This window comes from Typha latifolia, chromosome 5, assembly GCF_019914945.1.
Source record: "Typha latifolia isolate L0001 chromosome 5, TyphaL0001v2, whole genome shotgun sequence".
In the NCBI taxonomy this organism is placed as follows: Eukaryota; Viridiplantae; Streptophyta; class Magnoliopsida; order Poales; family Typhaceae; genus Typha; species Typha latifolia.
In genome coordinates this window covers 15,550,008-15,570,213 of record NC_133090.1, presented here as the reverse complement: position 1 = coordinate 15,570,213, position 20,206 = coordinate 15,550,008, and the positions used below count along the sequence as shown (strand labels likewise).

General features: G+C 37.2%; 2 protein-coding genes and 1 pseudogene across 5 annotated transcripts; 2 read left to right on the top strand and 1 right to left on the bottom strand.

The window, feature by feature from the left end:
* The first annotated feature begins 433 nt into the window (after nucleotides 1–433).
* LOC140789870 (plastidial pyruvate kinase 2) lies at nucleotides 434–5,497 on the top strand. The gene is made up of 12 exons (XM_073139750.1): nucleotides 434–804; nucleotides 1,008–1,295; nucleotides 1,744–1,909; nucleotides 2,520–2,654; nucleotides 2,805–2,915; nucleotides 3,021–3,109; nucleotides 3,333–3,395; nucleotides 3,808–3,983; nucleotides 4,208–4,310; nucleotides 4,406–4,554; nucleotides 4,702–4,810; nucleotides 5,085–5,497. Exons 1-12 carry the CDS (start codon nucleotides 556–558, stop codon nucleotides 5,190–5,192), a joined length of 1,746 nt encoding a protein of 581 aa, XP_072995851.1. The 5' UTR covers nucleotides 434–555; the 3' UTR covers nucleotides 5,193–5,497.
* A 702-nt stretch (nucleotides 5,498–6,199) lies between these two features.
* LOC140789869 (uncharacterized) lies at nucleotides 6,200–12,249 on the bottom strand. Of its 4 annotated transcripts, none has more exons than XM_073139749.1 (2): nucleotides 12,049–12,249; nucleotides 6,200–8,742 (listed from the first exon to the last, which is right to left on the bottom strand). In XM_073139749.1, exon 2 carries the CDS (start codon nucleotides 8,480–8,482, stop codon nucleotides 6,497–6,499), a length of 1,986 nt encoding a protein of 661 aa, XP_072995850.1. In that variant the 5' UTR covers nucleotides 8,483–8,742; nucleotides 12,049–12,249; the 3' UTR covers nucleotides 6,200–6,496. The 4 variants fall into 4 exon arrangements, with proteins under 4 accessions (XP_072995850.1, XP_072995847.1, XP_072995846.1 ...); XM_073139746.1 differs by having other exon boundaries at nucleotides 6,200–8,745; nucleotides 12,049–12,242; XM_073139745.1 differs by lacking the exon at nucleotides 12,049–12,249 and adding an exon at nucleotides 11,102–11,790 and having other exon boundaries at nucleotides 6,200–8,745.
* A 5,291-nt stretch (nucleotides 12,250–17,540) lies between these two features.
* Nucleotides 17,541–18,311, top strand: LOC140789375 (dirigent protein-like; annotated as a pseudogene).
* Nucleotides 18,312–20,206: the final 1,895 nt, after the last annotated feature.

The window sequence follows — 20,206 nt, the reverse complement described above, 5'->3', positions numbered from 1 at the left end:
ATCGGTTATCCCTCATAAAGACCCCTTAACCCTTGTAGTTGTAGGATGGTTTAAGAATTTGGAACGGACGAGTTAATATCAACACGGCCACGATCTAAGCACGTGACAAGTGGGCCGCACTCACGTGAAAGTTGACCCTCCCTACCACCTACGGCGTTTACGAAGCATCGGATCTAATCTGCCAACCGTCCAGATAGATCGATCGAACGGTTTCAGCACAAGTTGCGTCCCAATATATTATGCCATCGGAACATCTCAACAACCGTGTAACCACCTCACTGGCAATGCGCAAAATACGCCATCGAGCGTCGGCGTTTCTTCTCTATATACACCGCGGCGCACCGCATTGGAGAGTGGCATCTTCGTCATTAAGCGACAACGTGAGACCCATTTCTGTCATTAACAAGTCATACTAATTTGAATAGGTTTACCTGACGGAGACAACAAGATTCGATACAATCGAAGTCTCTCGCCTTAATAGTCCCTTCTCCTACCTCAACGGCAATCTCTCTCTCTTCTTCGCTCTCTTCTAATCCTCTCAAAGCTCACTAGGCAATGGCTCAGGTGGCGGCGGCTCGATCCATTGGCGGTGCGACCACTCTCCTGTGTTCTAGTTCCGGATCTGGAGCTCAGAGGAGCCATGCGGATATTTTGAAGCCCTCGAAACTTCCGATTAGATTCTATCAAGAGAAGGAGCTGAGGAGAAGCAGAGGAAGTGCTCGCTCTTCTCGTGTCGTCGCCGTAGCGAGCCGGCCTCGGGCTGAGACTGAGGTCCTTCCTGTTTCTCCGGAGGACATCTCAAAGGTACTTCCTTTTCCCCTGTTTAGTTCATTCGTGTAGTTCTATTACTAAATATTTGGCCTTTTAAACAGAAGCTTCTGTTTTGTTGTCTGAATTTGGAAAATTTGCGGATAGATGCCCAGAAATTCGAATGAAATTTGCTTTTTGCTGTAAATTTGGTTGTTTTTAAGGATGTTATTTGGAACTTGGTAATTGATGGTCATCAGGAAGAAGAGAGCTTTCGGCATTTGAAAACTATTCAGCAGCTTGGAGAGGCGACTCCTGGGGTGTGGTCCAAGCCGAACGTGAGGCGAAAAACGAAGATCGTGTGCACTATCGGCCCCTCGACGAATACGAAGGAGATGATATGGAAGCTTGCGGAGGCCGGCATGAATGTTGCTCGGCTCAACATGTCGCATGGAGATCATGCATCTCATCAGAAAGTTATTGATCTGGTGAAGGAGTACAATGCTCAGTCAAAGGACAATGTAATTGCAATCATGCTTGATACCAAGGTTGGTATTTTGTTTCTTTCCACATACTGGTCCAACTTTAGCATTTCGATCTGAAGCTTCCAAGTGTCTGGTATTTGAAACAGCAACACTAACTGGAAAGTTTACAACAATTGCATGCCAAATTTATTCTTTGGTGAACCCCATCTGGTGCTTAACATAACGGAAGTTATCTGTTTCCTCTGTGCCCATTCTCATATTAGTCTAGTTTTATTAGTTTGCCTAATTTCGGTAATTGTCCTGTGTTGAAGTTTCTTCAGTTGATGTTAATTATTACATATGAAATAATCTCAGGTTTTTTTTTCCTATGAAGTCTATTATGTTTGCAATTGGATAAATATTTTTACTTATGTAGTTATGTTGATGTATTACCAGAAGTCACATATGTAGTATCCATCAATATTTCTTATCTGAATATTCATTTTCACATATTTATTTTTTCATGCCACAGGGACCAGAGGTTAGGAGTGGTGACCTGCCACAGCCAATAATGTTGGCAAGTGGCCAGGAGTTCACTTTCACAATAAAAAGAGGAGTTGGGACGGAAACCTGTGTCAGTGTGAACTATGATGACTTCGTGAATGATGTAGAAGTTGGTGACATGCTTCTTGTTGATGGTATATTTAATGTCCTCTCTGTCATGCAATCTCCTATTAGTGCAGTTGTACCATGCAACTATAAGCTTACGTGTACCTTCGAAGAGTACATATTCATATGTTTGTGTATATATACATTTTAGAACTTATCCTGATCATTGAAAGGTGGTGCGGGATGGAGAGCTGATAACCTATTGGTAGGTTAGCCAGTTGGACTGTCTGTACTGTATTATACTTAGGAAGTTGCCTTTTAAGGAAGTAATGAGTTTCCAATGTCTTCCAATTTAGCTCTTCCCATACTAGCAGGATGAAAACATAGAGTATTCCTTCGACCCACATAAATGGCTGGGATGAGGCTTGTTGCTTAAGATGTTCTGCGATTCTATTTGACAGGAAAGGGTTATTCTTTAAACATTAGGCTGATATTTACTGTCTATTACAATAATTTCAATTTGACTCTACTTGTGTTTTATCTCTTAATGCTACTAAATTAGCTTCTCGCATGTTCTCCTTGGGTAACAATTTTCACTATGGCCTGAAAGCTAAACATCCTTTTGTGTAATTATTGTGTGATCTATGAGATTTTCTGTTCTGATAAGTGTTAAAATAAATTCTCGTGATATCCTTTTAGGAGGAATGATGTCTTTAGTGGTCACGTCAAAAACTGAAGACTCTGTGAAATGTGAAGTTGTTGATGGAGGTGAACTTAAGTCCAGGCGGCATCTGAATGTTCGAGGAAAGAGTGCAACCTTGCCATCCATCACCGGTAAGAAAATGGGACCAGTTAGAAAGTGTCCGTAATCATGTTCAACTGAATTCCTATTTCTGAAAATCTGGTCTTACTGTCACTTATTTGTTCTTTACCCAAACTATAAACTGGTTTAATAATGCATTTAATTTTCTTTTCCATTCGCAGATAAAGACTGGGATGATATCAAATTTGGAGTTGAAAACCAAGTGGATTATTATGCTGTTTCTTTTGTCAAAGATGCTAAAGTTGTCCATGAATTGAAGGATTATCTCAAAAGTAACTACTCATGGAGGTTTCATGTTCAGATTATACAGTAATTTTTGACATTTGTTTCATAGCTGCCTTTGTTGACATCCAAGAATACCTGCATTTTCTTGTTAGGCTGTGATGCTGATATACACGTGATTGTTAAAATTGAGAGTGCGGATTCCATTCCTAATCTTCATTCTATTATTACTGCATCTGATGGGGTGAGTATCTACTATCTACTGTCTAATTGATTTGATTCATAAATATTATGCTGCTAAAGTTTGCTTGGTAAGCAGATAAGTCATGTACTAGATGCTGCATAGAGAAACACGTGATTCCACATGCCCTGAAAATAATCATATGCTACTGTGTAGTAATTTGTATTGGCTGGTAAAAATGACTGTTATCAACTTATCAAGTCATCTCTTTCTGCTTTTTTTGTAGGCTATGGTAGCTAGGGGTGACCTTGGGGCTGAGCTTCCAATTGAGGAGGTCCCACTGCTGCAGGTATACTCTCTTTGGTCTCCAGCCTGTCCAAAGATCAGTGACTTATTATAAAAAATTCTAGGCTAGTTCTGGTGAAAAGAATAGTTGAAGACGAGTATAAATTTGATGTTTTTATCTTTTAAGCACATATGTTTTCTACTTTTCTCTTCTATTTGTGTCTATTAAAGATCACTCAATGGACAATAAATATTTCATCATGATCATCAACATCGCTAATGGTGATCTTCCTTTTACCTCTATGCAGAAGATTTTTTTTGTTTCTTTCAGTTTTATTGATATTTTATCACTTACACTGCTATGCAAGAGACCAATTTGAATTTGGTATTTGGTAACAACAGTTAGACCTGCTAAACTGGCTACAGCATGAATTTGGTAATCACTTTTCTTTTTCTGATCTTTCCGTCATGTGTAGGAAGAGATTATTAGAATATGCAGGAGCATGGGGAAAGCTGTTATTGTTGCCACAAACATGCTGGAGAGCATGATTGTTCATCCTACTCCTACCCGTGCAGAGGTCTCAGATATTGCAATTGCAGTTCGTGAGGGTGCTGATGCAGTTATGCTCTCTGGGGAAACTGCTCATGGAAAGTAAGATACTTATTTCTCAGTGGTGTTTGTTACCTAGTACATATCACTAGACTTACGCGAGACACACGTATTACTGCCTTTTGAGATCTCTAATTGTTTTGTTTTACATTCTGTCCTGTGAATTAGAGAGATCATAGGTATGGTACTAGTATTTGATTCATCAATTATTGAAGTTAGTCTTTTCCATCTCTTTTCAATGGCTAATCATTTTGTCTGTCATATAGATTCCCTCTGAAAGCTGTCAAGGTCATGCATACAGTATCTTTGAGGACTGAGGCAACTATAATTGGAGGAGAGACACCCTCTAACCTTGGTCAGGCTTTCAAGGTTCCACAAAGAAACCCTATTACAATGCTTCATAAATATTACTGTCACATTGTTTATGCTGTCAATTCTGAAACTTTAAAGTTACTTCACTGTAGAATCACATGAGTGAAATGTTTGCCTACCACGCGACAATGATGTCAAACACGCTTGGAACATCAATTGTAGTTTTCACCAGGTCCGGTTTTATGGCAATCCTGCTCAGCCACTATCGGCCCTCTGGCACCATATTTGCCTTTACAGATGAGTATGTGGCTATAGTTATATACTTGTATTCCTTGCTCTGAAGTAGATGCTACTATATCTAGATCACGGATCTGCTGTGTTATGCTATTACTGTTTTCTAGTTGTGAAAGATATGCCTATGTTCTGACAAATGTAAATGATTGAGTAGGGAGAGGGTGAGGCAGAGGCTGGCCCTCTACCAAGGTGTGTGCCCCATATATATGCAATTTTCAAATGATGCTGAGAAAACCTTTGGCGAGGCCTTATCTTGCTTGCTGGTAATTTTATCTGCTTCATGCCTATATTGTTTAAATTTTACTATTTTAGCGTAGTTCATTCTGAGCGTTAAACCATTATAACATATAATCTTATAAGAAGCGGCCAGTGGTAACTCCATTTTAAGTTTCTTCTTCATCCATCAATGTTTTGCATGGCATGAGCTTAGTCTGTAAAGCAGAACTATACAGTGATCATTTGTAGCAAGTGCATTATTAATCTTAATTGCTTGTAACATGTCTCTAATATCCTTTGAACTGTATGATACTTGTTCAGAAGCAAGGCATGGTTAAGGAAGGTGAAGAGGTAGCTCTTCTTCAGAGTGGCAGACAACCCATTTGGAGGTCCCAATCCACTCACAATATCCAGGTCAGGAAGGTCTAGTGCAATAACACTATGCTGGGCTTCCTTCACTATGCTTGTCACCTGCAATAACCAAAGGCAAGAGATCAGCAACATCCCTCTGACAGAAAGTGAGAGGGCCTTCTGGATATATAAGGATTTCAGCAGTGTGCCAGATAATTGTGTGTTTGGTTGTGTTAGTCTCTGGACTTCTTTTACGTGGCAATTTTGTGTGCCTATGTTGAAGTATCATCATACGGTCTCAGAATTTATCCATGTATCCACACCTTGATAGGCATGTTATGAAGACAGAACAATGATTTAAATTATTGTTATTTTATTTCAAATATCATGAGAGGTATTAGAGACTTAAGACAATTTTGTTGCAGTATGCCTTTGTGGGAAACAGCATCGAGAAGCAACAATACGATAATCATAATCATTATACTAACATTGCTGTTGGGTTTTTGGCTACAATAGCTCGAAACACATGAAAAAGTATTACATGCAAGAATAACTCAAATGACAAGTGATCACAGAACTTGCTTTTTGGTATTGAATCAATATATATATAGAGAGAGGCAAAGGAAACAGTTCGTAAAGTAGACATACTGTTGCGTATCTACACTCTTTTAAACTACAGAGATTTGTAACTGCATGACATGATGCAGGCCTCACAATATAAACAAGCAAAATGGCAAGAAAAAAGTTCATGAGCTCCAATAAGCTGGTAGCAAGTTAGAGAGAATAGAGCAACCAAAATATAGTGGCAATCGTAACAAGTTCAAGCCAAGTTTATTTTACTACACAATTTGACCAGAACTTACCACAAAATAACATTTTGCAGCAGCAAAAGACAGCAATTGAGGAAACCATTCCTAGTTACAGGTTGGTAAGGTAACACCTTATTCCAAAGTGTAATAAGATTGGAAAATCAAATGTGAAGTTAGCATATCCAAAGCTTTGTTGAAGAGTATGTAACAAGATTTACAAGACAAAATCATGCAATGATTCATGTATAACACCACAAGACTAATATAAAAAGCACATTGCACAAACCATAATTTTATATCTAATGGAGACTGTCTTCACAGGAAAAAACCACAAAACTGGACAAGCATATATAAGTATTTTTACAACTGAAGAAAACTAGCAATCATGCCCAAGATAGTATAGCTAACGTCTTGCCCCTTATTTTCTTTTTTTCACAAGGGGGTCATTGAGATGGCATTTAAATTTAGAGGCGAAATCAACAATTCCTCAATCGAGTCAAGCATAGGGAAACCAGATCAAAACCGAAGACAGATTAAGAAGAGTTCAGAACAGCTTGCAGCATGCCTCACAAATTACATCCAGTTGTGCAAGATGTTCAGCGACGCACCATGCTCCGAGGTACTGGCATCCTGTTGGCTTCCAGTGTTGCTTGGAAAGGTTGCATTGCCAGACAGAAATGCCATCAGATTTCCACCTCGAACCCTTCCTTCCGGAATAGAACCCGAGCCATACTGGAGGTTAATAGGAGGATGGGCAATCCTTTTGGTACTGAAAGCAGCACAGCCCAAAAATCCCTCCCCTTCATTACTCGTTTTTACAAGTGTCTCTCCATCAATTGTGATCTCTTTCATACTCTGAGGAATAACGGTATTCAGGAACTGGCCGGCCAGAGGTCCCAACAAGCCACCACCATGGACACAACGGTCTTCTACTAGTGCACCATGTTCAACACAGAGACCAGTTTTGCTCCGGGAAAGCCTATCACAAGGTCGGTCACCCTTACCTATGTTGGAACCTGGATGGCCCCATGAGCAGCGCTTGCCACCTCCGTGTGCTTTACAAAAGTCAGTGCTCCCCTGAGCACTCTTATCACATTTATCGTACTGGCATCGCTTGCCACCGCCGTGACGGACGCAGCAATCTGTTCGGCCTCTAGCACTTCGAGTGCACCCAGTAAAAGCACACCTCTTCCCACCACCGTGTGCAACACAGAATTGGGTCCCGCCGTGGACGCTCTTTGGGCACACACCACCACCCTGGTACGAGCAGCGCTTCCCTCCACCATGTCCCTTACAAAATGCAGTGCTCCCTTCTGCCCCTTTGGTACATCCCAGAAATGTGCACCTTTTCCCTCCACCATGTGCCTTGCAGAAAATTGTGCTTCCTTGTGCACCCTTCGAACATTCTGGGAATTGGCAGCGCCTGCCACCTCCATGAGAGATGCAGAGACCCGAGAAGCCTTCTGCACTCTTTGTGCAATTCTCCCTCTTGCACCTCTTGCCACCTCCATGCCTGATACATAAACCAGATTTTCCCCTTGCAGCTCTGGTGCAGCCTTCATGAGTGCAGCGGCGGCCACCACCATGAGCTATGCAGTGGTCAGTGCGGCCTTCTGCGCTCTTTGTACAGCCAAGGTACTCGCACCTCCTGCCACCACCATGGGCTTTGCAATAAATGGTCCTTCCTTCAGCTCCCCTGCTACAGCCAGGTCTCTGGCACCTTCTTCCTCCACCATGCGCTATGCATCGTCCAGAAGCACCCCTTGCACCTTTATCACATCCTGGGAACTGACAATTCTTAGAAATAATTTTGCGTTGTTGGCAGTTAGTAATCCCGGAAGTACAGGCAACTGGGCTTTTCACAGTTTTTATCATGGTTGATGGGAGTTCTTCAAAGATTGCAGCTGCATCAGCATTGACAGGAATCTTCTGATAAGATAACACACTACTTGTGTCTGTAGCATATTGTGCAAAATGATTTGCAAATGCCCAGCAAGATGATTCTGATCCCTCTTCATCAATGGCTGGAACAGTCTCTAAGAGATTCTGATAAAGGTCTGAGGCAGGAGTAACATTGGTAACAACAGATTCAGATGGCCCAGTTGATAGGCTCAACTCAAGGTCAAAGTAGGGTCCAGTATTGGACAGCCGGTGAACATCACCAGAGGGCATCTTTGCACTATATGTATTCACATTGCCAAGATGAAGTTGAAAACCCAATCCTAGATCCACAGATGACTCCTCATTAGTTACTTTCACTGGAGAATTGAAGCAAGCAGTACTCGAGCTCAGATTGCTTTTGTCAGAGGAGCAAGGTGACTGCCCTAAGCCCAGGGAGAGTGAGGGGTACTCTGAACCATCAGTTCCATTGGTGTCACTCAACTTCATCTTTGTTTCATTTGAGTTGGAACTATATAGACTGGAATGGACAGGCGAGTCAAGTCGCCGTGCAATGTCTGCGCTAGATTCAGCTCCCGGTAGAACTTTGCTCCAATGACCAAAAGTATTTGGAATGTTAATATTGCCAAGAAAGCCCAGATTTTGAGTACTCATATCCATGAGAAGAAAAAGACCACCTATATCAACCAAATCTTAATCGAAAAGAACCAGATTGCCTGACTTCCAGGACTCACAAGTTAATGACAATAAAATATGTTAGAAGCACTAGGAGCACATGTTGCAACCTCCACTAACAAATCCCGATGTATCACGGCGATCCATTTCAAAAATCTTGATATAGGACAAATCTGAGTAAGATGGAAGTCAAGCTACAACTTCTCCTGATTAACTGACTGATATCATCCAACCTGAAGCAACTCCTGCTGAAGAGCAATTCAAGGAAAAATTAGAACGAGTGATGCAGAAACCAAAAAATATCTTAGTATCGACTTCGAGTCTGAAAGGAAATAAATACTGATATTGTTGATAAATACAGCAACTGCAAAATAACGTGGTTGGGCTACTGCAGCATTAATCAACACTACTCCAGTATTAGTTATCAAAGCATAACAAACCAAGCAAAGGCTGCACACATCTTTGTAGCTTTAGCATATTAGTTCTCAGTACAGGGAAAGAGTGCCGCTATAAGGGCCACCAAGATAAAACAAGGCACCACAATAACTAAAGAAAAAAAATGGATATTTAAAAATGTTGATCATGTGTAGCTAGTATAATTGATCTATTTACCTAGATAGATAAGAAATCTAACTATGACATTAACTCCAACAAAGAAGTCTCAGTGACTAGATACAAAATTTGTTGGCAAGCGATACACATAAAGGATATCTTTGAAATAATATCAATGCATTCACAATGATAAATTGCCCCTTCAAGGCAAAGCATTCCAATTGAGTCATATATTCCTATCAACAACAAGATTGATTGCCAAGTTGCCAATAATCAAAGAGCTAAAATAAATAATACTATGCCAACTAAGTCTGCAAGACTGTAAAGATGGCAGAGTAAACCAAATAGATGTTTCACGAACCTTTTTCTGGACAATATACCAAGTATTATGTGTACTTGAAAAACATAAGAATAGGCACAACAATATAATGAGCTACCAAAGAACAAGTGCATATGCCTTTTGCCTCTATAGAATTACATGGCCATTCTGAATGCCTATCAAGATTCAAGCATAATAACAAGAAACATTGAATGTTTTTAGCAACTTGCAGAAAAATTATCTCAAGGTGCTGATCCTTTCATTGCCTTAAACAACAGCCCATGTCAATAGGAAGCACAAATACTCAATTAAACTTAGTTTAAGAGAACAGCTTAAAAAGAAGAATAATAAGTAATAGTATGACATTTGAACCATTAAATGTCAAGGAGAAAAACCAAAACTGAAGGAAAAAAGAACAGACAAAAAAATCTCTCAAACAATCTATAAATCTCAAGAGAGTTTGCCAGCAACATTTTACTTGACAGTTCGCATTCATCTTCAACAACTAAGATACATCATACCTTCAACAACCAAAAACGGTCTTTATCAAACTAAGCAAGGAGCTTGATAAAATTAGAACTATTTGCTTGAATTACTCTAATATAATGTTCAACCATCTGACATTAAACTGGAAGCTGCAATTTGCAGCAGTATGTGGCAAAGCAAGATTAATGATAAAATTAACACACATAATATCTAATGTTCAAACTAATGTAAAGACAATTCAGTAGATACTTTATTAGGCTTTTTTCTTTGCAAACTGGACGCTAAATTCAGCAAGACTATTCTTTGCAGTTATAAAAGTAAGTGAGAACTGCCGGGAATATCATTTCTCTTAGGAAGGCGGCAGATGCTTCTTTATGTGGTTTCGTTGACTTTGCTATAGTATCCCTTTCATGTTCTCAGTAAAGCCAGAAGCTTAAGAAAGGCAGAAGGTCCATATTGGGTAAACTCTAAAATGGGAGAAGACTGCAAGATTACTGAAGATAGAACTGAAAACACACAGAAAGCAGATCAAGTTCTTCTTTGTACCACCTGACATTCTTTTCTAACTTCACTTGTTCCTGCTTTTAGCTAGGAATAAAATTTGTTTCCCGATTGCTTATTAGTTAAGATTTTCCAGTACATCCAATAATATTGAACAAGAAGTTCTGCACATGGTTACAACTATCGGTCACATATATTCAGAAACTCCACGACAGCTATACAAGCATGTGAAGGTTCAGAGACAGAACAATACAGATCAAAGGTAACAGGTAAAAACTTTAAAAATCTTAAAATAGCATATCAATAAAGTATAAGAATTACTATATTTATGGCATTTCTAGTAGATTGGTCAGCCACCAACCACAAAAACAAGTAAGAAGAAGAGGATCTTACAACAAGTGATACAATATTCAACAAAACAAATGGAAAGAAAAAGAAGAAAATAAATGCACATGGTTTTAGGCCAACTGATGCCACAGCAAAAACAAGCTATAAGACTTAAACCGTAATTCTATGCCAAAAAAAAAAAAAAAAAAAAAAAGAAACAATCAAAACGGACAAGGTTTAGATGCAGAATGAAAACATTGAAAAATCCACAAAACAACCCAGACAAGAATAAGAAGTACCAAATCAAGCCCAAATCTCATATATAATCATCAAAGGGGTAATATATGAAATGAATGATGCGGATAGAATGCTAGAGAGACCGAGGGGAAAAAAGAACATAACAAACTAACAGAACGCACCAATGAAAAAGATAAGAGTGGGGAAGCCACCCAAAACCACAAGGAGCTCGGTTGCCGCAGGAGAACCACAAGAAGGAGATTTCTACTGCTCAAAGGAACCGGTAATAGAAAGGTGCAATCCCAAGTAACATTGAATCGGTTCAACTCATGGCAGGAAATGACAGCCAAGCAGTTAAGGAAGCGGCTTCCTTACTATTCTGGAGGCAAGAATTACTATAGAGCACACATGTATGATGTATCTACCATTTGCACTGTTTACGAGGAAACTAGTAAGGGAAACAAACAAATAGATCGAGTAACGCCAAATTTGCTCGAACGACAGCAAATCCAATTAGCAGTAGGCCGAATCCTATTGATTGATTCCAGTTTCGCCAAAGTTATATCACGTCTTAAAAGAATTCCCTTTTGGTCCATCAATTCGAAATTACCTTCTAAATCCAAATTAATTCTAACAGATAGATCTCTTCCAAGAGGACCAATATTAAAAAACAGAAAACTCATAGTCTAAGATTTCTATATCAAAAGCGAAAGAAGATAAAAATTCGAAAGGTAAAAGACGATCAAAATCTTAAGGTACTAACTGAAGCGCGAAACAATAGATTAAATGGAAACTAAGAACGGACTGGAACATCGATGTCAATTCAAACAAACTCGCACTCGCAGTTTCGCCACTTTTAGAGAGAAGAATCAATACTAAAAATTATTGAAAATCTAAAAACGAAAAACAAAGTAAGCATACAGCTAAGAGAATTGCGTAGTCATAGACTCGTACTCAAGTAAATCAAATCTCTTGAAACCAAACGAGATTCCGATACGGATGCATGGAGATCGAAATAGATGTAGAACCAATCATAATTCCCCATGAGAAAGGACGAATACATCAAATTAAAGCACGCGAGGAGAGAAAACAAAAGATCCAAACCTCCGGCCGCCAAAGAGGTACTCACCTTGGATCGTCGTCTCCGAACAAGGAGGAGCACAGGAGATGAAGCAATACAGAAACCACTAAAGAAGACGAGAGCTAGGGTTTTAAGGAGTAAAGTGTGGGGGAGAGAGAGAGAGAATTAAGGTTGGAGGCAAACGCGACGAGAGGAAAATGCCGAGAACGATGCGGGGAATTAAAAAGAGGTTTTTGGGGGGTGGGGTGCAAGTTGGGTGGATGCGGGCGTAAGAATAGCATAAGTGAAAGGGACGGGAGGCGAGGAAGGGATGCCGCGCACGTTAGGGGGAGGAGTGGCGCAGGTTAGGTCAAGGCGGTGTACGCTGTGGACCGAGCCCACGTGGCGATCAGGCGGGGCCTGGCCGTGGCGATCAGGCGGGGCCTGGCCGTGGCGATTCGATTGGGCAATTTGCGAGGACAAGTCATCTCCGGCGTCATATCCCACGTCAGCAGCACCTCGCCACCTTCCGTGGTGCATACCCCCCAGGGCCCCACACCAACAACCCATCCCAAGATCGTCCGCATTTCAGGATGTAGATATTTCCTTCATACACGGCCAAAACAATTTCCAATTCCCAGGCTACCAATAGGAAGCTGCCAAAGCACCCTATGTAGCAAATCCTATAGCCGAGGCTGCAGACGAAATGCTATCACCATGGGGGGGTGATTAACATCTAAACATCCAGGTGGTCCTTTTGTATTAACATGAAGTTTTGCAGATAGGCCCTTGAATTATCTACATTTATAAAATCAGGAAACACAAATGCCTGAGACACAATTAGCGAAAGAAATTAGTGAGTTGATTTTGGTTAATCACCTTCTTTTTAGTACCCAATTGCATAAATTAAATATAATCGTTGGAGTCTTGGTGGATTGGCTGTCAATCTGCGTGCTGCAATTAAAGTATGACTATAGGTTTTGTGGCCTATCGCTGCCCGCCACGTACGACTGGATGCAAGGAATTCCTACAGCGCACAACAGAGAACCCACTTCCGCAAGTAGTCCGATGGAAAATACATAGTATATAGTACAGGGTACAGCTGGTTGTACTTAATTAATTACTAACACTTGTATAATTAATCAAAAAGGCTTAAGCAGGAGGAATCAACTCATAAAATAATCACGATTTAAGAAGGATGATGAGGCTGTGACAGAGCAATCCTCTTAATTGGTTCTTAACAAGTATGTCTTTGTTATCCATAATTTCCATTTAAAACTTCAAAATATCGTAATTATCATTTCAAAAAAAAAAAATTTATACTTTCTAAAAAATTATGTTTATTTAAAATGGTAGAAAAGCTATCAAATATTTTACTTCTTTTATATAAATTATTTATTAAGTTAATGTGTGCAGTATAAAATGTAATTTTAATAAATAGTGTTTCGCTATTATTATCAAATTAGGAGTTATATTCTGGAATAAAAAAAAATTATTTCTAAAATAATAAACTGAATTGTTAAATTTAACTAATCAATAATTTTACTTCTATATAAATTATTTAAAATAATTCAAAAGCTATCAAATTGTGTACCTAGTACAAGAAAAAAAAATCTTCTATTACGTAAGATAAAAATAGTTGACAAATATTTTTAATATGTCTATTAAATTTGGTAATAATCTATTAGTAATATTATATTAAAACTAACCATAACAGTAGTATGAAAGAGACAAAAGATTTAGTAGATTTTATGATATTTAAAAAATCTAATGACAATTATGTGAAAACCCGGAAGAACAAATAAGCTATGGGCGCCTCGAAACCGATGGCAAGAGGTCTTAATCGACCATTAACTTGTAATTAAATGATGGGGTTAGACTTTATATTTTAATTAGGGAAAAGTGCCTTAAATTTAGAGGGCAATGGTTAGAGAATAGGGATGAGTTATACTTATTCCTACTTTGATTCCCTATCATTGTCATTTAGATGATGTTTGTCTCCAAAAAAAATGGATTGATATATTTTGATTGAGACATTGCACCTCTTATATCAAACAATACCTACCCCATTTCTAATTAGCTTAAGAAAAAAGTGCTAATAAACACATTGCAAACCTATATTTGTTTCTCTTAGCCATAATTGTAGTATCAATTGTTATATACGCATATTAAAAAGTATGTTCTTTTAAAGATCGTATCAAAATATATTGTATATTATTGATACGTTATTTAACCACTCTTAAGATTTTTGAGTCAACTAGTTATCGGCTACTCTGTATACAAGTATCAGAGCCGAGATTTTAAATAGTAGCTGAAAATGACTAACAACTAGGAGGATCGTATCAAAATACGATGTATGCTATTAGTATATAATTTAACAACTTAAATATTTGAGTCACCTGGTTAGAGAATAGGGAGTTTTTAAATTAATCATTGGTTGCTTTGACAGAGACTTATTTACAAATTTGTAGCTATCAACTCATATAGAAAAGTAATAGAGCAATTTCAAAGGTAGGGCTTTTTTAATTTAATTATATTTAAGTTTTAATAATAGAAATTAGTGTGCAATGTAAATATAAATTTCATGCATTCAATTATAGTAAAATGTGTTTTGATGATAAAAAAATATATCTATAAAACCCTTGTCTAGTGGCAAATCACAAACTGTTCTGATCTTAGCCTCCTTGGTGAAGGATTATTAGCTCGTGATAGCAGCTATACTATACTTTTAAATCTTTCATACTTATTGCGAGGCTAATAAAACTACTGATTGGCTTGTAAATACTGCTCGAATTATGAGTTTTGAGTTTAGATGGGGCGAAGCTTTCCCGTTACATTTGTACAATTTTTTTATTCCTTTTTTAACGGTGGCGGTCAAGTAATTTAATCTATTCTTTAAAAAAAAAAGAAAAAAGAAGCAATGTGGGTTAAAAAATAGTTCTATACGTGTGGGCTCCCACATACTTTATGAAGGTAAGGATGAGTAGGCTATCCACCATAAAAGATCAATCTAACAAGAAATTAGCCTTAACTTTGTGCATTCCTAGGTGGCAATGCTAAACTAACTTTGGGAAAAAAAAATCTCCTTCACTTATAGAATAAAAATAATTTTATTTTAATATAGATTTGTTTTATACTAATATAATAAGTAAACATTTTTCTTATGTTTATACTACTAAATAGTATTTTAATTATTTATTAAATTATGTTTCAATTTTATATTATACCAAACATAATTATTACGCACTTTACTATAATACAACTAAATAGTATAATAACTTATATATACCGGTATAGACTCTCTTATGTTTTTATAAAAAATTATAATAATTATATTAGTAATGACCTAATTCTAAATAATTAATTATTATAGTATGATTTGGAAAATCTATACTCGGTCAATTGCTCGAATATTATTTGGCTTAACATACCTCAGCACTACGTGGCCATACATAGAATTTGATCAAAGGGAAAATGTAATTTATTACATACACTCCTTCAATAAAAACTATAATTAATATTACTTCTCACCACCAACTATATATATATATATATATATATATAGGTGATTATATAGAAGTTTACACATCACCATTAGTCCCTTTCCAAATTCCAAGTTGGCCAAAGTGCTCATTAATATATAAAAAAAATACCAAGTCATCGAACTCTTGGAGGTGAGCAAAGGTTACACGTTTCTTGCCCTCCATATAAGTGTAACAAAACGAATATTTCTCAATGCCTTTGTGCCCTTTATGCCTAAAAGACAAATGCATGGCATATGCTCTCTCAAAGCCATAGTCCATAGCCATTGATATACAACTAAAGATATTAAAATTTGGATAGTGGAAACGAGACTTGCACATTTCTTAGTCCCATTGTCTTTCTCTAAATGGCTTGGCTTGTGTATAAGTAAAAGTTTTGTGGAAGCCAAAATTCATAAATCTATATATTTGCCCAAATTGTAATTTTATTTTCCCTCAATTAATTACAATATACGATCATTCTAAAAGCTTTGTAATTTGGGAGGAGGAAAAACGTTCGACAAGTATCGTAGGGGATCCGGACATTAGGTTATGGTGTATCCGATTCGGTATTGGATCCTCCTCCTTCTCCTCCGCCTTATCTTTTCTTTTCTTCTTTTTTTTAAATGGACCGCGGAGAAAAAAAAAGAAAGGAAGAAGAAAAAAAAAAAAAAGGAGAAGGAGGTGAGTGGAATTTTATGCGGTCAATTTGGGAATGGTTGGTCCAAGGATTCTAAACAATTCTGGCCATTGGAGTTGTCCAAAAGGTTCTTCCATGGTATCTAATTCCTTAGGACTCAAAATCTATTATCTTAAAGATAAAGATCTATCCAACAGAGAGATTAGAAGTATGTTGATCCTTATGCCACTTTTATCATTTTAAATTTGATTAGATGCATGTATGTATTTCTTTTTATTAGTCAATGTAGGCTTACATAAGAAAACCTAGTTAGAAATGACTAGGTCCTTGCATACTTACTAGATTAGATAATTGGGCAGGGTTTTATTTGGATAAATAATTTAAAGTTATATAACTGCTATCATTGGCCTAAAAGCTCAACCCACCTTCTATGTTTACATTATGGAATATTTAAATTAAAGTCCCTAATTTATTACCCACCATTATAAAATTATTCTTATTTTAAGTATCCTAATTTTTTAAAAAGTGAAAAATATGTTGATTCTAAAGGGAAATAGATGATATTTAAAAATAATGGACTAAAATACAATTTCACTTTGATGATCAAATTTAAATATATTATTTATAATTAATAAAAAGTTTTAATATTAATGGTTTGCTGGCTTATAACCTTACAGACCTGCATGTAAGCCTATAACCGGGCTTACAAAGTTTTCTTGCATCTATGGGCCTTTGGGCTGGCCATAGCACTCGAATCTTGGTCCATTATTATGGGCCTTTGGGCCCAGTCGTTTACTTAGTTTTAAAACCCAAACTAGTTTGGATTTTATTCATATATTTGATTACCTTGCAATTATGGAAATAATTAAATTGCATTTCATTGAAATGTAATGATTATTACTTAACCCAAAGCCCACGTGGGATTCACGACTCATAACATTTGTCATACATTGATAATAGTAAAGCTAAATTATATAGAGTTTTTCTTCTGCACCTATATTTTTACTTGGGTGTTAAGCTGTTAGTAAATATTTTATTTTTTTAATCGTTTAAGAGCTTGAAAGTTAGATATGCTTTGCCCCCATCATTTGTCTAATAATTGGTTTGAATCGCACCGCTGAGCTATCAATCAAGTCGAGCCGTTGAGTTAAAGTTACTAAATTACTAAATAATTTTTTTCATAATAATTATTTAGAGTTAGGATCGATCTAACTCAATAATTTTTTAAGTTTTAAAATATTAGATTCGAGAGGTAGATCGTAGGCTGCTTTCTACGAGTGATCACTGCAGAGATACTCTCCCAATGAAGCCAAGCACATAATCTCGTGATCACTAATACAACTTACATCTATATATTGGCCACTAGTACAACTTATTTGCTGCATAGAAAGCCTAGAAATCTTAATCGATCTACTAGAAGAACAAAACCTAGCTATGGAGAAAAAAAGATCCTCTCCTCTCGCTCTCCCTACCATCCTCCTCTTCCTCCTCCTCCTCTCCTCCTTCTCCTCCTTCGCACTCGGCGAGCGACGCCCAGAGCCATGCAAGCACCTGGTGCTCTACTTCCACGACATACTCTACAACGGAAGGAACTTAGCCAATTCCACGTCGGCCATCGTCGGCGTACCCGCCTGGGGTAACCGCACCATCCTCGCCGATCTGAAGCACTTCGGCGACGTCGTCGTCTTCGACGACCCTATCACGCTGGACAACAACCTCCATTCTGAGCCAGTAGGTCGAGCTCAAGGGCTTTATTTGTGGGACTCGAAGGAGTTCTACACTGCATGGCTAGCATTCACGTTTGTGCTCAACTCCACGGACCACAAGGGAACGATAAACTTCATGGGCGCAGATCCCACCACGGTCAAGACGAGGTGGTTGGTGGGACTGGTGACTTCTTCATGGCTAGAGGAGTCGCTACTCTGATGGCTGATGCGTACGAAGGAACAGTCTACTTCCGGCTAAAAGTGGACATCAAGATCTATGACTGTTACTAGCTAACCAATGTTAATTAGTTTGGGTTCTTGGTTTGGAATAATGACCAGGTTCATTATTTGTGTGGTTAGGTTTCCGACAGTGTGGTTGTCTTTTGTGATGTTGGAGTGCTACTCTTTGTTTGTCGAAGGTGTTTGAATTATGCAGCTTTTAATTTTGGATAAATAATTTTTATATGATCGAGATGTGCACTTTCTCTTTGGTTGCTTAAAACTTGAAAGACAAGAGTATTAACACTGTTTATAAATCAAGCGTAAGGATTTTGGAAAGCTTATCGATTCTACGTTAGGATAATAAAAGCAGAACTCATCGACCAAGTAATTCATGACACGGTCAAAGGTCGTTGGAAAGATGGCTGTCTAAACTGAATCAAAGGGTATCAAGACGACGCCACTGAGTTGAGCAAGATTACATCTTATTTAAGGTGCAACATTTCTCTGAGCAAAACTCAATGTTATTTCAACATCAAGCCCACGAATATTTAGCCATATTCTATCGCATATACCTCCAAAATCTTAATTTTGCTATCTAAAAGAAAATTATTTTCCTAATAATTTTTTGTGGAGATTTTGGTTACGGAGGATTTCTTTTATAATCTGAATCTCTACTATTAATATCTTTTCTATGTTTATCTTGGTTATGTTATTTTTGGCACAAAAAAAATATATGATTTCGCCGTTAGGCTAACTTACATTGCTAATATACTGCACCACCTGAGATTATAGAAGATTGAATAAAATTATTGAAGGTTCCTCTTCACGAGATTTCGATGCCTTAGATCTATAGTACTTATTGAAAATTAAAAAATAATAATAATGAGATAGCCGCCTAGGGTTACAATAAACTTAGCAAGCGAGTGGGCCATAGAGTTGTTACAACAACTCCTATAAAAATTCTTCACCAAGACATATTAGATTTTTTTATTATTCATTAATTGTGTAAATAAACGATTGCATCGTGTGCATGCATTGTAACTGTCCCTAGGCGGCTAACTGATTTGTTTATTTATTATAGGCGAAAGAAATCATGCATGAGCCAATTAACCTTGTATATTATTATCTGGCAAATGCTAATTAACTAAGTATAACATGGGAGAGTAGTACGTAAGCATATATACGACAGCACTACGTAGCAAAATGCGTAAAATATGTCCCTTTTGAAGAGAGAGGAGAAGAGAAAGGAAAGATAATATTGACAAGATACAAAATTGATATATTTAAAGTATATATTAAGGATAAAATTAAAATTAATCTAAATTTATATTATTAGTGATTAAATTTGGATAGAATTTTTTTAAAAAAAATATGTTTAATTAACCGATCAAGTTCAAGGACCCATGATGATTCAATACTAGCCAATTAGTTATTAAAAATAATTTTTATCTGTTAGTAAATTAAAAGGTATATAAGATATTTTACATATGTGACTAGATTAATAGATACAAATTTAGAATCTAAGTATTTTTTTTATTGCTTATCCTTGTAATTGTTTCCTTAATAATAGGGGTATAAACTTCTACCAATTTATTATTATTTTTATATTTTATAAAAAAAATAGATAGCTAAAAGAGATAAATAAAATATGACTAATTAATCGTTATAATTTAGAAAAGTGATCTCTACTTCCGATTCATATGATCAGTACTTCCGATTAATTTTATTTAGTATCATTTAATCTCAATCGCTCAATTAGAAAAGAGAAATTAAAAAAAATTATTAAATAATTTCCCTATTACTTAACCCAAAAGCCCACGTGGATACGGACTCATAACCTTTGCCTTAAATTGACAATATTACTAGTAAAATATATAGATCTTTTCTTCCATACCTTAATTTTCATATGGGTGCTAAACTGTTAGTCGATATGTTACTCAATAAATTGTTAGTTTTAAAATATTAGATTTGGGAGGTTAGATCGCATGCTGCTTTCTTCGAGTGATCACTGCAATTAAAGATGCCTTCCAAATGAAGGCATGAAGCCGAGCACGTAATTACGTGAGTAGAGGTTGAAACAAGTTCGATAGCGAGAGATAATATAGCTACTAATGCCAGCGATAATCCTAATGATCCTG

Coding starts and splice junctions, on each gene's coding strand:
- LOC140789870 (XM_073139750.1), top strand. CDS start 556: ATGGCTCAGGTGGCGGCGGCTCGATCCATTGGCGGTGCGACCACTCTC. Junction 805..1,007: donor CTCCGGAGGACATCTCAAAG/GTACTTCCTTTT, acceptor GATGGTCATCAG/GAAGAAGAGAGCTTTCGGCA. Junction 4,811..5,084: donor AGGCCTTATCTTGCTTGCTG/GTAATTTTATCT, acceptor ATACTTGTTCAG/AAGCAAGGCATGGTTAAGGA.
- LOC140789869 (XM_073139749.1), bottom strand. CDS start 8,482: ATGGATATGAGTACTCAAAATCTGGGCTTTCTTGGCAATATTAACATT.